The sequence below is a fragment of the Spermophilus citellus genome (genome assembly GCF_964194105.1).
Source record: "Spermophilus citellus genome assembly, chromosome: 8".
Classification (NCBI taxonomy): Eukaryota; Metazoa; Chordata; class Mammalia; order Rodentia; family Sciuridae; genus Spermophilus; species Spermophilus citellus.
Window position 1 is genome coordinate 5,183,136 of NC_138189.1, and position 16,408 is coordinate 5,199,543.

At 53.8% G+C, this 16,408-nt stretch overlaps 1 protein-coding gene across 2 annotated transcripts in view; it reads right to left on the minus strand.

Annotated features, from left to right (window-relative positions):
* The window catches only part of STK32B (serine/threonine kinase 32B), a gene marked incomplete at its 3' end in the record, with an annotated part of 280,673 nt that overhangs the window by 15,345 nt on the left and 248,920 nt on the right, over positions 1 to 16,408 (minus strand). For both annotated transcript variants that reach the window (XM_081304828.1, XM_081304827.1), the window contains 3 exons: positions 9,986 to 10,089; positions 2,426 to 2,542; positions 80 to 205 (listed from right to left, as the gene is read on the minus strand). In XM_081304828.1, the coding sequence (XP_081160954.1) occupies positions 80 to 205; positions 2,426 to 2,542; positions 9,986 to 10,089 (347 nt within the window). The remainder of the gene's footprint in view (positions 1 to 79; positions 206 to 2,425; positions 2,543 to 9,985; positions 10,090 to 16,408) is intronic.

Consider the following 16,408-nt stretch of genomic DNA (forward strand, 5'->3'; position numbering starts at 1 on the left):
GCCAGCTGCAGGGGTCATGCTCAGTGCCACAGTGGGGACCTCTGAGGGGAAGTGTAACGTCAACGGGACCCCCACTCACATTGGGTACAAAGCCGGGTGTCAGCGCCTTCTCGAACACTGCGTCCCAGTTCATGTCAGCCAGGTAGGGTGCACTCTGAACGTCACTGAGGCTGGACAGGCGGCTCTCGGGGTCCTTGGTCAGGAGCTGTGGTCAGAGTGCAAATGTGCTTCCTTGAACTGTGTGTCCATGGAGGCTAGCAAGGACTCAGAGGGTGGGGGTGTCACCCGGGGACCATCAAGCAAGAGGTCTCCCGGCTTGTCATGCCCATCAGTGTCCTGCCCTGTCTGGACTGCAGTGGAAGCACCAGCTACACACCCCTCCCATAGCCAGGGAGGACAGCCAGGCCAGGCAGCTTCTGTAGGTCGTGGGCCGGGGGCTGTGGGCGGGGGGGGGGGGCTGTGGGGCAGGCCTAGATGCCCAGCCTCCACGCTCCTTTCTGGGACTACGTGCGCACAGGCCTCCTCTCCCGGACGCCTGCGGACTTCCCGTCAGAGACAAGGAGGGCACCAGCCTTGACCTAGGACTTCAACCTGGTAAAGGAAGGTGCAATTCTCCCTGGATACCTACAAGGTGACCCAAGGGGGTGGCCCTGCATTCAGCCAAAGGGACTGTTTTTAGCTTCTCTCCAGATGGACTTTCTGCTAGTAAGGGAGAGGCAGCTCAGAGGCTCCCCCTCAGCTCCAGGCGGGGCTTTCCAAGTGCTCTGGGTCACAGGTACACGGGGCACAGGGCTAGAGATGAAAGAGCAGGGGCCCTATCCCTGGGGGTGCCACTGAAGGGCCAGGTGGCCTCAGTGAGCTGCTCATGCTCTGCACCTGTTTTCTCGTCAAAGCAGGAGAACGTGGCAGACCCTCCACGCCAGTCCCTCCACTCCAGTCCCCCCGCGCCAGTCCCCCCGCGCCAGTCCCTCCATGCCGGTCCCTCCATGCTAGTCCCTCCACTCCAGTCCCTCCATACCAGTCCCTCCACACCAGTCCCTCCATGGCAGCTGAAGGTCAGGGTGAGACCCCATGCTTGGCCAGGACCTGGCATGTGTCTGGGGAACTGTCTGCAGGTGGGATCCAGAAGTCGGACCCCTCCCCACACCACCAGTTCACTGCCACTTGTCACCTGTCATTGCAGAAGTGTCCCAGCTATGGCTGCTGGGTAGGCTGCTGCCACACCACCTGAAGCCACCTGGCGGGGGTTGTATCTGCTGGTCACAGTGGCTCTGTTTAGGGGCTGTCCCCAGAGGACGGGTACAGGTTTAAGCAGGCTCCATCTTAGTGCTCTCCGGAGTCCACTGTCTAGAGAAGCTGTTCTAGAGCATGCCAGTGGACGCAGCCAGGGCCAGAGATTCTGCCTCGGTGGGTGGGTAGGGAGGGTGGGTTCTGGCAGCGCGGGGGGCTTCTGGATGCTTCTGGTGATCAGTGAGGGTTGGGAACCACTGGCACTGGGACCAGGTGGTGGGTTGCCTTTAAGATACCATGAACTGATTGGAAATTCACAGGCCAGACAGCTCTCCCAGGACTGAGGCAGGAGCAAGGAGGACTCGGGCTCTAGACCTCCCTCCCTCTGCCTTTAGCAGCCCCAAGTCATCCACTGCACTCTTGTGCTCTCCTGAGCTCCCTCGCCTTTCCTCTCTCTGGTATGGGGACAGCAGCCAGCCCTGACCACAGGGGTCGTAGGGATGAAATGGAAGCCGTGGTCCTCAATCCAGGCCCTCAGCCCACACTGTTGTGCTTCTCGTGGCTGTGCCAACCACGAGCAGGACTTGAGATGCCATGGCAGGACCACGGAGTCGACAGTCAGAGTGAGAGCCCTGGACGGCAGCTCCCGTGGGCTCAGATTGCGTAGTTAGAAGATGGCTTATTCTCACAAGGAGGGAACCCAGGTCTCCTGGCTGTGCCAAGCTGGAGCTGGCCTCAGAGCCATGGGGAGTGTGTCAAGACAGTCAGCGGGGCCCCCGCGGGAGCTCTTTGGTAGAGCCAGAAGGTGTGCATTTCTCACAGGCCCCCAGATGGCAGGTGGTGCTGGGCCAGGCCTTGCACCAGGGGACAGCCTCTTCCTCTACAGCAGCAGTCCCTGCCCCATGTCAGGAGATGCCCAGTTGCTAACAGCTCCATGGGCTAAGAGCCAGATGCATCAAACATTTGTATTTATCAGGAGCTTGTAGAGGAGTGAAAGGAGCCTGTGGCTTGCTGTCATGGGCTCCGCCGTCTGTGGCTTTGTGATCTGTGTGTTCTCATGGCGTGGCTCGTGCCCGGGTATCAGAGCCCAGCTGGGTGTCGACTCCGTGGTCCTGCCATGGTGTCTGCACTCCTCCACCTGCGGGCACACCTGTGTCTGCCCTAGATGAACGCAGGCGGGGCTGCCCTCCCTTACCTTCTTGAGCAGGGCCACCATGCCCTTGCACCACGTGGAAGAGTAGTGGACACGCTCCACCTTGAACATGCTGAGGATCTCATCAATAGGCGTGGCTGAGTGGATCTCATATGGCCTCTGAAACCAAAGGACAACAGCCAGGTCAGAGAGAGCCCTGGACGGCAGCACCCGTGGGCTCAGATTGCGTAGTTAGAAGATGGCTTATTCTCTCTTTCAGGCAATGATGGGTGTTCATCTTTCATGGCGGGGCAGGTGGCCTGGACATGTGCTGACCACAACCAGGCCCAGGGGGCAGTGTTGGAACCCAGCAGGTGGGTGGTGCTGTTGTGGCTACAGTAGGTCAGTGACTCTCTGAGGTCACCTAGCCCATAAGTGTCAGGTGCAGAACTCACACCTGGCAGCCTGGCCATAGAGCCTGCTCTGGTCATGGGCTCCTGTGTGGACTCCCACCACCCACCTGGCACCCAGGGACACCTCCAGTCACAGCTCCCACCCACTGGTGGACCCCAGTCACCAGCTTTATGTCCTGGTTGAGTGGGAAACGGTCATTCTTTGGGTCTGGTTGGCTTAGGGGTGGAGGAGGCTGGACTTCTTCCACTGACAGTGACCTGCCATCCTCTCCCATGTGAGGAAGTACAAGCTCTGCTCTCTGTGCAAGGTGTACCATGATGCCACCTGCTTTCCAAGCCGGGCCACCAGCAGTGTCTGGCTTAGCTTGGGAAGCTTTTCTCGGCCGTGACCATGGAGACGCAGCTGCCGGAGCATGAGTCCCCTCCCTGCCCTGAAGGACGGCTCTCGCAGAGCCCCTTTGCCCTCCCCATGGCTTTGTGGTCCACCTGGTTCCAGGTCTGCACTGTGAGTGACTCAGGGCTAGAGAAGCAAAGGCTGGTGCAGGACCAAGCTGGTCCTGGAGACGTTTTGCGGAGTGAGTTCTAATTAATCCATGTGGACCTGGATGTCTAGGGTGGAATTGCTGCATTCCTACTGGTGGTAAAATGACCGCTAGCTCCTCCAGGAAGCTGAGGGCTCCTTGAAGTGGGGGGGGGGGGGGCGTCTATTATGGTCTTCCCTGTTTTTGGAGCCCTGAGTCACGTCTGCCATTGAGCAGGGTCCTGGAGCATGAGGGCGAGGGTGCTGCATCAGACCATCCACAGGAGGTGAGGGGCCACTGGCCATGAGCCAGGCAGCACCTGGGATCTGAGGGCACACAGTCACCTGCTCCAGCCGCCGGGGCTTCAATTCCACAGGGCTGGTGGTTGACCGGGAGCTGTCCATTCTGTTCCATAACACTCAGAGCAAATCCTAAACCCGTGGACTCTCTTGACGGCTGGTGAACTCGACACACTAACCTTCTTCAAATATGTCCTTGCTTTCAGTGGCCTGTTCCCATCTGCAGGGGCCGCCTGCTGCTGCACTTGCAGGACGGGGTGTCCCTCACCAGCAAATGATGACCACATCAGAAAGAGCAAAAGCCACCTCAAGTGAGGGTGCTCATCATGGTTGGGATCGGTCTGGTTCCCTCTAGAAGTGAAGGGAATTGCAGGGTGACAGAGAAGGTAGCTCTGTTCGTGCGACCAACACTCTGTATTCTCCTGAGTTAGTGACCATGAGTGTGGCTATTTGACAGAACACAAATCAGGGGCTCCACTTCTCAGAGCTGGGCACTGAGCTTAGAGCCCAGGCAGGTGACCCACTGAGGCATGGCCACAAGCACTGCTGTTCTAAGTGGAATTGTTACCCCCCCCCCCAAAGAAATCTTAGGGTTTGAAGTTCGAGCCTCCAAGACCTCAGAGTACAACCTTGTGTGAAGATCCAGTTGACATGGGGTCATTAGAGTGGGCCCTGACCCAGTACCACTAGTGCCCTTAAAAGGGAAACTGGGGCGCTAAGAGAGGGGCACACAGGGAAAAGAAGAGGGAGGAGACAGCTGTCCACAATCCCAGGAGAAAGGCCCGGAACACACCCTGCCCTCACGGCCTGCAGGAGGAGCCGGCTCTGCCAGCACCTTGGCCTTGGGCATCCAGCCTCCAAAGCTGTGAGGTGAGGAAGGCCTGTTGGCTAATCCCTAGGCTGTGCAGCTTTGTTCTGCAGCCACAAAAGCAAATGAGACTCCCACCCTCCTCCAGCGAGTTCTGACGGAGGGGTCTGACTCTCCCTCCCTCCTGTGCTGTGTGCGGACGGGCCCATCCTGCTGGGACTGCTGGGGTGGGTAGTGGGGTGGTGACGGTGCTGGTGCACGACAGACAGGCAGCAGAGCCATCTGGTGTGGACGGAGGGCTGCGAGGAGCCTGGGGGCTCCTGTAAGTGCAGGGGCAGGGGGTGCTTCTAAGTCCAGGGGGTGAAAGTGTAGAGCTCGGGACCACCACCTGGACCTGGGCCAAGGGCTGGGAGTTGGGCTTCTGGGCGGCTCAGCGTCACTTCTCACCTTTTTCTTCTCAATAAACTATCACCCACCCTGTGCCAGCCACCCTGGGAACCCAGCTGCTGAGAGCACGAGGACCCTGGAGACCACGTAGTCTCACCTCCAACTCCATTTCGAGGATTGAGGTTCAGAGATGTAAAGAGCTTTCCAGGGCTCAGATGATTCCCTCTTCCTGCTCTACCTGTAGCGCCCCGACCCCCAGCTGCAAATCCAAGCACCCAGGGAGAGAACCCCCCAAAACAAATGAGAAGCCTCTTGTGGTTGCCACGTCGTCTCTGTTTCCTTCTGGCCTGCTCCAGGCACTGCTCAATCCTGCTGCCCCACCCACCTGCAAGGGAGCTGCCCTCTCTGTCACCCTGCAATTCCCTCCACTTCTAGAGGGAACCAGACGGATCCCAACCATGACGAGCAGGACCACAGCACACCTGCAGGCCCACCTGTCAGTGCTTTCAGAAGCACAGAGGCCTGCGATGGAGACAGCCAAGACTTTAGGCTGAGGTTTGGCCCGCGCCTGTCTGAGTGGGTGTAGGGAACCAGGTCCTCTGACAAGAATACCGGGAAATACTCAGATTAATATTCTGTCTGCTGGAGAAGAGTTCTCCTGATGCTTAGTTCTCACTCACTGGCCTGGGGACACGTTGACCCAGAAAGCCAGTTGGTATTTATACAGTAAAGTAATTGTGTGCACTGCTGGTAAAGCGATTTTAAAAGCAGGACACTGGATCTACTCATTATGGAGTGCAGGTGTCTCTATTCCAAGAAACTCAGTTTACAAAAAAAAAAATGTCAATTTAGAAGACAGAGAGGGAATAAAGAGGAAAAGAATTGCCAGAGACCTATTATTTTACCTGCTAGAGCCGAGCTGGGCTTTGGAGACCATCTAATTGAATGCTCTTGCCCCAGAATTCCACTACAGAACAAGAAGAGTTGGTCAGGCACTTTAAATCTCCAAAGCCTGACGCACACTTTCCCCCTGGAGCCCTCCAGCCACCTCTGCCGGGCCCTGGAGTCCAGGAAACACAGCGGGAAGTCCCTGAAGGATTCCAGAAGTCCTACTTTCCTGTGGAAGGAGGGCAGAGGCCTTTGCCTCCCGGACTCCTGATTCAGGGAAAGTAGCTGTGAGCCTTACTAAGTAAGGGACAGTCAGTGCCCAACCCAAGGGCCACCTCGACCCTCCCTCAGGTGGAGCCGCCCACCAGGTGTGCTCCTGGCGGTTCTCAGTTCTGCACCCCAACCTCTAGGGGGAGCTCCAGAGTCTCCTCTAGTCACTGCCTCTGCTCATGCCCAGTTTCTCCATCTGCCTGTGCCCTAGGAGTCCCCAAGATAAGCGCTAAGGTCAAAGGCAAAGGCAACACAGGTGAGGGAGGTGGTCAGTGGGCAAGCAAAAAGGAAGACCTGGCACCACAGAATATCATCCCCAAAGAAAAGGGGGCAGAGAAACACCACGTCTCTGAATGCCCCTACTGCTCCCCCCCACCTAGCCAAGTTAAGGGAACAATGAGAACAAGGTCCAGACACACTTCATCTTGAATGACCCTGTTTTCTCATGCACACAGGGATGAGGGCATGCTAGTGCCATCTCTAGAAATTGACTTTCCTGTGTGTGACAAGACAGCTGCTCCTTGGGAGGCTGGTCAGACCAGCAAACTGCGCTGGCCCATGCTGATGACGTCACCGCTTCTGCACCTGACATACAAATGCCCCCTCTGAGTGGGGACAGGCGCAGGACTGAGGGCCCTGTGGAGAGGACACTTGTCCAGCCAGCTGCCCCTGGAGAGAACACCGTGAGGGAGAGGAGGTGCGGGTTGGTGAAGCACCCTGAGGGACAGAAGTGCTCCCTGAGGGACAGAAGTGCTCCCTGCCAGCCTGTTGCCACTGAATTCTTTGTGAATGGCCACTGGTGTCCTGTATGTGTTCCCACATCTCCTGACATCTCTCCCTACGCTGGTTGCATTAGAGGGCTGATTGGTGACCCAGGGTGACGGGGAGCCTGCTCTCCAGGTGGCCTGGCTGGGTCTTTCCCTGGCTCCACAGGCCTGTGGGGAAAGGAACTGAGCGTCCCCTTTGGCTCTAGGAAGCTGGATCCTGCCCCTGCCTCCTGGGCAGTCTGTAAGCCCCACCTGTGCCCACCCGAGCCTCACACCCTGCCCGCTCCCTGGCTCCTCGTGGGAGACAGGGCTGTTTCCTGGGCAGGACCGTAGCACTCCCAGGCCACGTCCGACAGTCCATATCAATAGCACCCCTTTCCTAGCCGACATTTCCGGAGCACTCCAGCTCTGAAATCCTAGATCACGGGCAGGGAAATTCCCTCTGACTTCTTCATCTTCTAGAGGCGAGACGTTCCTGGGTGGGTCGGGGGCGGGGGGGGGGGACTTTAGATTCACACTGGGCACCAGCAAATGCGAGGGCTTCTCAGTGGAGCTTTTGACTGCAGCAATTGTTCCAGAGTGAGTGCAGAGTAGCCCTTTGCACAGGCCCATTGCCTTCTGGGGAGACGTTTGGTCCAGTCATAAGTATCCGGGACCAAGGTTTGCACTGTCCATAGCAGGTGTCCTTTCATTCAGTTACCCTGTGCCCATGCCAAAGGCCCCGGGCTGACCATGTGCTTCGTCCTCTTCTGTTGAAACTGACATCTGGATCTCTGAGCAGAACTCCCAGGAGAATGAAAAATGAAGCCATTATTTTGAAGCAGCAAGATTCCCTCCATCCCCGGGGCTTCTCGCCAAGCCTCATCTTTGACTGTTCTGGTCCTTTCTGCTGGTGGGCGTCCAGCCAGCGAGGGCAGCTCTGGCCAAGGTCCCTTGTGTGGTGGGTGATGTATGACTAGCAACCACTGGCAGACGCCCGCGGGCTCTGGTCCACAGTGTCTGGAACCTCATGTCCTCCTCTGAGCACGTCTATCCACAGAACCAAATGATCCAACCAGAAGCAAGTAAGATTGTGGGCTGTTAATTCTTTATTCAGTGCTGGAGAAAAGGAAGAAATTCACATTTCTTTCTTTTTTTTTTTTGCATTCTAAAAACGCCGCGCGTACTGTAATCTTGTTTTTGAGGAATTTAGGGAAAATAACTGAGATCAAGAGCAGAAAATAGTGGCCTGAACTAGAGGATGATGACTAATATTTGTCCTCCTGGAATGTTCACGGCCCACAGATGGCAACCATCATTCATTCACACCATTACCACTGCCTGTGGGGACGCCCACCATGAATGACCCTGCCTGGCCCCCGGGGCACCTTCCGCCAACAGGCTGCAAACAGCTGTGAGAGCAGGTCACGGCCGCAACCGGTGGCAGGAGCTCTGAGCTCCAGTCAGACCCAGGCCTGGTCTCCCACGAGCAGTGCACAGACCCTCTGACCGCTGCTCCAGAGAGGACTGAAGGTTGGTGTCCCCACCATACAGTGGAGAAAACTGTGGTCCTGAGGGGTGAGGTGGCCTTATTTTCAAACAATACTTGTTCTGGGAAGACAGGCCTTGAAAGTAGTCTTATTCATAATGCTTTCTTCATGAATGAAAATATGGGTGATTAGTTCATGTACAAAACTCAACTCAAAGTGGATCGAGGACTAGGAATTAAACCAGAGACCCTGCACCTATTAGAAGAAACAGTAGGCCCCAATCTCCATCATGTGGGATTAGGCCCCAACTTCCTTAATAAGACTCCTATAGCACAAGAATTAAAATGAAGAATCAATACATGGGATGGATTCAAACTAAAAAGTTTCTTCTCAGCAAAAGAAACAATCAGTGATGTGAATAGAGAGCCTACATCTTGGGAGCAAATTTTTACCACCTGCACATCAGATAGAGCACTAATCTCTAGGGTATTTAAAGAACGCAAAAAGCTAAACACCAAAAAACCCACAAATACCCAATCAATAAATGGGCCAAGGTCCTGAACACTCCTTAGAAGATGATTTATAAACAATCAGTAAATATCTGAAAAAATGTTCAACATCTCTTGTAATTAGAGAAATGCAAATCAAAACTAAGATTTCATCTCACTCCAGTCAGAATGGCAGCTATTAAGAACACTACAATAAGTGTTGGCGAGGATGTGGGGAAAAGGTACACTCATACATTGCTGGTGGGACTGCAAATTGGTGCAGCCAATATGGAAAGCAGTATGGAGATTCCTTGGAAAAGTGGGAATGGAACCACCATTTGACCCAGCTGTCCCTCTCCTTGGTTTATACTCAAAGGACTTAAAAATGGCATACTACAGGGACACAGCCACATCAATGTTTATAGCAGCACAATTCACAATAGCTAAATTATGAAACCAACCCAGATGCTCTTCAGTAGATGAATGGATAGGGGAATTTTGGTATATATACACAGTAGAATATCACTCAGCATTAAAAGAGAATAAAATCATGGCATTTGCAGGTAAATGGATGGAGTTAGAGAAGATAATGGTAAGTGAAGCAAGCCAATCCCAAAAAACCAAAGGCTGAATGTTTTCTTTGATATGAGGATCTTGACTCATAATGGCAATTTCGGGGGAGCATGGGAGGAATGGAGGAACTCTAGATAGGGCAAAGGGGAGGGAGGCAGAGGGAGGGGGAAGGGGTAGGAAAGACGGTGGAATGAGATGGACATTTACTACCTAAGTACACGTGTGAAGACACGAATGGTGTGAACATACTTTGTATACAACCAGATAGGAAAAATTGTGCTCTATGTGTGTAATATGAACTATAATTCATTCTGCTGTCATATATAACAAATTAGAATAAAAAATAAAAAATAAAATGTGGGTGATTAGTTGGTTGTCAAGTAGCTCTGTTACTCGTCTCAGCTATTAAATGCAAATGAACTAAAATTAAAATGTGTACCGAACACCCCAGCCCAGCTCTACAGCACAGTCTCTACCCTGAAAGGGCCTTGGTGGAGCCAGGAAACCAGGCTCAGGGATTTCGGGTGTGATCAGAGGGGAGCTGGAAGCCGCAGGGCTTCTGACCTGGTGTTAACCAGCAGCAGAAGTCAGGGCTGGACCAGGAGCCCGCAGAGGGCCCTTCTCATGCTCAGGGCCCTCCAGTGACACACAAGCTGTGGGGACAGAAGCCCACGATCCACCCAGCCCACATGAGAACCTCAGTCCCGCTCCACGGTCCCTCCTGTCCCCACGCATCTCACCCAGCCCCGCAGCAGCTCGTAGGCCGTGACGCCCAGGGACCACCAGTCGACAGGGTACGAGTACCCGGGGCCTCCGTCCACGTACACCTGGAAGACTTCGGGGGCTGCCAAAGACAAGACAAAGAGAACACATGGCACGTTAGAGTTGGTGACCACGACCCTGGAGGGGATGCGGGGAAAGAACCCAGCGTCTCAGGAGGTGCAGCCAGGATCCTCTCTCATGGCGGTTCCCGCCCTCGGTCAGCCAGGAGCAGGCTCCAGGGCAAGGTGCAGCATCCCAGGAAAGAGTGGCCATCTGGGCAGAAGGCAAACAGGAGCCCTAGATGCCCCTGCTGGAAGGGCGGTTCACATGGCCACAGTAGGTGGGTGCAGTGAGGGGGTGGGTTGATGAATAGGGTGGGCAAGACCAGCAGCGAAGAGGGAAAAGCTGAGCCTTCTGCCCAGCTCCCTGGCCAGGTGTCCCCCCTGGATTCTTAGAGCTCTTTGTGCCTGGAGCTGCCTCAGGAGAGGTGCTCTCTGGACACAGGGGAGTGCACCGGAAGGCAGATGGCGGGGTGCCAAGGGCTGGGGCAGGGGACAGGGTGGAAGCAGCCACCTTAGGGTTCTGGATTCCCTCTGGGTGTGATCCTATTTGGAACTAGATGGAGATGATGCTGCACAGCACTGGGGCCGACTGCATGCCACTGAACGTCCACTTGAAGGTGGTTGATTCTGTGTTCTATGAATTTCACAATAGAAAACACAGTGAGGATGGGAAGAGGGACAGAGGTGGGCCCCTATCCTTCAGGGCATGGCGGCTGACTGTCCTGGGAGTTCCTGCCCATAGTTCCATGTTTCAGTTTCCAGAGAAGACAAAGTCTGTCCCAGGGAGCCACACGGGTTGTGCTTGTAGCCATCTGGACTTCATTTCCAGGCTGGTACTAGGCATGGGGGCAGGCGAGAAAGAACAGGGCGGCTGGTGGGGAGGTGCAGAAGGGCCTGGGCAGCCCAGGCACGATGGCGAGGAGGAGGTGGGGGCAGGGCCAGGTCAAAGGCGCGTGGAGAGGACTTCTGATGAGGTCAACTTCCTGCTTGACAGAAGCACTTGTGGACACAAGACACAATCAGACAGACGCTCCCCTCCTTGTGCAAGGGATCCAATAAAATAACTAAAACAGACACATGGACGGAGGGGCACGGATCAACACTAGGAGGAGCACACAACAGGGGAGCAGAAAAGGGGAGGAGGAAATTTCAGAAAAGAACAGGCCGACCCTCCCCACTGGAATCCAGCTCTGGGGCCCCTTCTCTTCGGACAAGTCTGTCTGTGGCTTTTGCAATGACCCTGAGGCTGGCTTCCATCTCTGTGTCCCATTCTTCAAGTCTTTGCTGAGCAGAGACCATACACCCAGCACCCCAGATGGTCTGACCAGAGGCCCTGTCGAGACTCTCTGTTGGTTTTCCATTTCATGTGGTGCTCCTTTCCCTTCTCCAACAGCATCCAGGATGCGCCAGCGTCTGCCACCCTACACAGACAGATTCCAAGAGGGACCCTGAGCCCAGCTGCACAGAGCTGGCAAGCGCTCTGGTCTCCGCCGTGTCCCAGTTGAATTAGGCCCACGTCTAGGCTCTTTCAGCTTAAAACATGCTCTGGGCCTGGAGGGAGAATGGCAAAATCCGGAGCTTGAGGAAATGTCCCCTTAGGTTATTTGATCTTGACAAACGCCTGTGGGAAACAGGCAGACAGGCGGCTGACTGGAGCAGGGTTCAACAAGCTACCTGAACTCCCTGTGCGTTAATAGCAGTGGTTTATTCATTGACTGTCAGGAGGATTAACTAGGCTAACACAAGCCTGTTGCTCAGCAGGATGCCCGGCCCACAAGTACTCTGTAAACAGCAGGCAGGATGAGGGTTGAGCTGCTGCTCTGCTCTTCCTTAGCCGCCCCACCACCTGCACAGTCACCCAGACCAGAAAGTGGGACTGTCCTGAACTCCGTCCTCCTCAGCCTCCTCTGGACCCTGAGGGTTTGCATTTTCAGCATCTTTTTGTGGGTCCCTTCCTGTGACCCCCAGTTCAGCCTGACTCCAAACTCAACAAGCTGACCTGTTCCCGAAGCATCTGAGAGAACATCTTTACTGGTTTCTCAACACGTGCTGGGCCCAGGCTGTGTTAGCCCACGTCCCACCTGGATCCCAGGATCTAGCCAGAAGCTGAGCTTGAGCCCACAGGGACGTCCCACCCTGAACCACAAGCCACACACTTGTCCCCCTTCCCTCTGTCCCGAGGGCTCTGGGAGAGGAGGAGCCTATGAATCCCCACATCTGGACAGCTGCTGGACAGCAGGACAGCCCTGAACAGGACAGCCCTGAGGAATTCAAGGTAGAAACTGCAGGTGACTGATCCTCCCAGCTATCATGACCAATCAAGTGACAAACCCCCTCCTCCCGCAGCGCTTGGGGCTGGTGATTGAACAGAAACAACACTTATGTCATAACTCTTATGCCATCAAAATGACCGCTTTGGTGGCCTAGAGTCATAGTGCTTAGCCTCGAGGGCCAGGTCCAAATTTAGAGTTGGAATGACGGGCACAAGCTGTGTACGGACAGCAGCCTTTCACAGATGGGTGAGTGGTGGTAGGTGCTGTGTTGGGGGTCAGTGCACATGCCTGCCTACCCTCCCAGCTGCCAGGGGGACGGGGGCCACATGAGCTCCATCTTCAGATGAGGAAGCTGAGGCACAAGGGGGGGTGTGGAGGCAGCACCCTGAAAAGACATGTCCAAGCCCCAATGCCCTGTACCTGTGAATGGGACTGTATTTGGAATAGAGTCTTTTCAGATGTAATTAAGTTAAATATCTTAGGGAAAAACAAAGGACCCTGGATTTAGGTTGGGCTCTAAACAAAATGATTGATGTAATAAAAGACAAAGGGGAGTGGGGTTTGGGGCACTGAGGAGATAACTCTGTGCAGAGTCCAGAGTGATACGGCCACCAGCCAAGGACACCTGGAGTGGCCAGGGGCTGGAAGAGGTAGGGGCTCCTTCCCTGGGGACTCCTGGAGGAGTGTGTCTCTGCTAGTGCCTTGGTATCAGACTTCTGGCTTCCAGAACTGTGAGAAAATAAGTCCTGTTGTTTAAAGGCAAGGAACTTGCCAAGGTCACCTAGAAGCTCAGCAGAGCTGCAATGAGTGTCTCTGGGCTTCAGAGAACAAATCCTTCCCCTGCACCAGGGACCACCAGGAGGGGATCAATGTCTGATACATTCTCTGCTTTCTATTCCTCCCTCCCAAGCTTGTTACTCAGCCAGTACACAGTAGGTGTTTAATAAATGCATGTTACTAGCTCTTTTACCCTTATGCCACAGAGCTGGTCCAGCTTGTCCATGTTTGTCTCAGAAGTAAATGCAGCTCTCAGGCTCTTGTAATGTCTGTGTGGCAGAGGTGACGGGTCCTCTGGAACCTCTGAGCTGTGTCCCCTCCTTGTTAGAGTTGGCTCCTGGCTTAGGAGGAAGAGCAAATTGCCCTAGCTACCCTCTTACTCCCTCTAGGGGTGACTCCAGGTTCAGGAGTTTGCATTAATGCTGCAGGTGATGCGGCTGTTCATTCCAGGAAAGATTAACAATAGTGAATAAGAGTACAAGAGAGCACTCCTAATAACACGATATACTGTCATAAAAGTCATGGGAGTGCCATCTCCTTCTCTCTGAGAATATCTTCTTCTTCTGTATTTCCTCTTCTCCTCCATATTCTCCTCCCCTCTCCTCTTCTTCAATACAGGGGATTGAACCTGAGGTACTTTATCACTAAGCTACATTCCCTGCCCTTTTTATTTTATTTTTTTTTTACTTTTGAGAAGGGTCTTGATAAGTTACTCAGGAGTGCCTCCAGCTGTCAATCTTCTTGCCTCAGCCTCTTCAGTCATTGGGATTCCAGGCACACACCACTATTCCTGGCTTGTACTTCTTCATGTGTGATATACATGAGCCACCTGATGAGATGTAGTGAGTGGCAGGCATTGCAATGTAGCTTTCGGCTACCAAGTAAGAGTTACACTGTGATACTGTTACTGTTGATCTGATAACATAGTGACTAATGGGAGGGTAAGCTATATAATACAGATACACTGGACAGAGGCATGATTCACAGCCTGGTCCGGACAGCATATTTTATCACACTACTCAGAACAGCACAATTTAAAATTTATAAACTGCTTTATTCTGGAATTCTTCCTTTAGTGTTATTGGACCACAGCTGATCTTGGGCACTTGAGGCTGTGGAAAGAAAACCATGGCAGGGGGACAGGTGTATTATGCCACTGTGATGGCCCATGCCATGCTGGCTCCACTTGCTCAGCTCTGGGCTGCTACTGGAACACCTCATCTCTCTCCGTCCATCTCTCACTTCCCTAATTCACCAGGCCCTGTCATTAAAGACGTAGCTCCAGGGCCACATTCTCCAAGAACTGACCTGTTCAGACAAGGCTCTTCACACATGCGTGGACCCTCAGGATGGAGCACTGTGCTATTATTGTCTCCTCATCCCTGGGCCACCTGGGGGCTTCCTCTTTGTCCCCACACTCTCTCCACCTCCTTCTGCGTTTGGCTTACTGGTCTGCTTTCTCTCTGGGCTCAAAGCTCCTTGAGGACAGGGGACTTGTGTTCTCCCTGGCCCTCCATGCCTCTCCTGGCATGAGGACATACAGGGAAAGCTGTTGACTGATTAAAAAGATCCACAATCATGACAGAAACCACAAGCATCCATACAGCCCTCCCCTCAGGCCAAGCCCTGTTCCAACCTCTTTACACACAGTTTATAAATAAGCTAATCTTGAAGGAGCAGCAGCCATGTGCAGGAGCCTGTTGTAGGAGCTTAGCAAGAATTCATCCACCTTCCCATGGAGTCTGAGCCAGCTGTCACTTGTCCCTCTGAGGAGGGAGCCATACGCTCTGGGCCAACACTGTGAAGGACTCTTGGGGCAGGAGAACACTAGTGACACAGTGAGCAGATCCTCTGAGTAGGCTGTGCCCACACCCAGCAAGGCTGTCCAGGTTCAACGTCTGCACAGGCCTGCTGAGATTACGGGTGGATGGAACTCCTCCAGGTCATCTAGGAAAACACCAGCTGAAATTTCTTCCAATGCCCCATCAAAGGAACAGCCCCGAGCAAGTCTGTCAGCTCCTGGAAATGCAACTGCAAACATCACCACCTGTGCACAGCATTTGTGTGGAGCTTTGTAGACACAAAGAGCTCTACCTACATACAGTAAGCCATCCCATCCTTGAAGCAACGCAGGCCAGATGAGGCCCAGGGGCAGGTTCAGGCCATGGAGATAGTGAGTGGAAGAGCTGGACAGGAATGTCATTCTTATAACTCAAAACTCAGGCTCCAGACAGTGGTTCCCTTGTTACTATGAGAACGAGAAGCAGCTTTATTACAACACCAAGTGCTGGTAGCAGGCCCGCCCTGGCCCCTGGGGACTCAACCCCCACTTCTTTGTTCTGCGTGTCAATGTGGCCAGCTCACAAGGCCGTGACGCGGGCTTGCGGTTTCCTGTTTATCTGCCTCGAGCATATGTGTCTCTCTGGAACATCTTGACCTGTTCGAGCCTCCTGATAGGGGACGGTGACGGTGGCGGTAACCCAAGGACGCAGTTATTACTCTTCCCTCCTCACTTTTGAGTGATTTCCCGCAGCTGTTAAAAAAGATATATAAGGGGAACAAATTTGGCAATAGAGCGCGCACGCTTCCTTCTGGATGAAGAACCTTGGTGTCCTGTGTATTTCTTAACCTCGCTGTCCCTTGCCGGACTCGGCTCCCATAGCCAGACACAGCATCTGGAGGTCCCACCGAGATCCGGAAAGCAGGGGTAAGCGGATGGGGCTCACCTTCTAAGGAAGAAGGGGGAGGATTGGTTTAAAGATAATTTAAAGAGACAGGGTACGTACCATGGGTAACTCAACAGCGAAGCTTCGTCTGGCCAACGAAGTTAAAGAACTGTTAAGCAAACAAGGAACAGGAATAAAAACCAAGACAGCAACCGAATTCGTTGAAACTATAGCCCAGGCTTGTCCTTGGTTTCTGACAGGAGGCTTTCTCAATAACAGTGATTGGGATTTGGTGAAGCAGGATCTCCAAAAGTTGTTGAGAGACCAGGGTCCGGATAGAGCCCGATTGCTACTTTCTCTCTATGGAGATTGGTTAAGGATGCTCTTTTAACTGACAAAGTAAAGATTAAGGAACAACTTGCCGAGTGCGAGCAAGCCCTCAGTGAGGTTCAGGAAGAGCAGATGGCTGCGTCTTTAAAGGACGAAGGTCCCTCGGAAGACCTAAATGGTAAAGCACAGAGGCGCCTTCAGGTCCCTGCTTCAGAAAAGGGTGATGAGGATCTTAATTCTCTCTCTCTCTCTCTCCGAGGAGGAGGAGCTGGAAAGGGAGATAGAGGAACTGG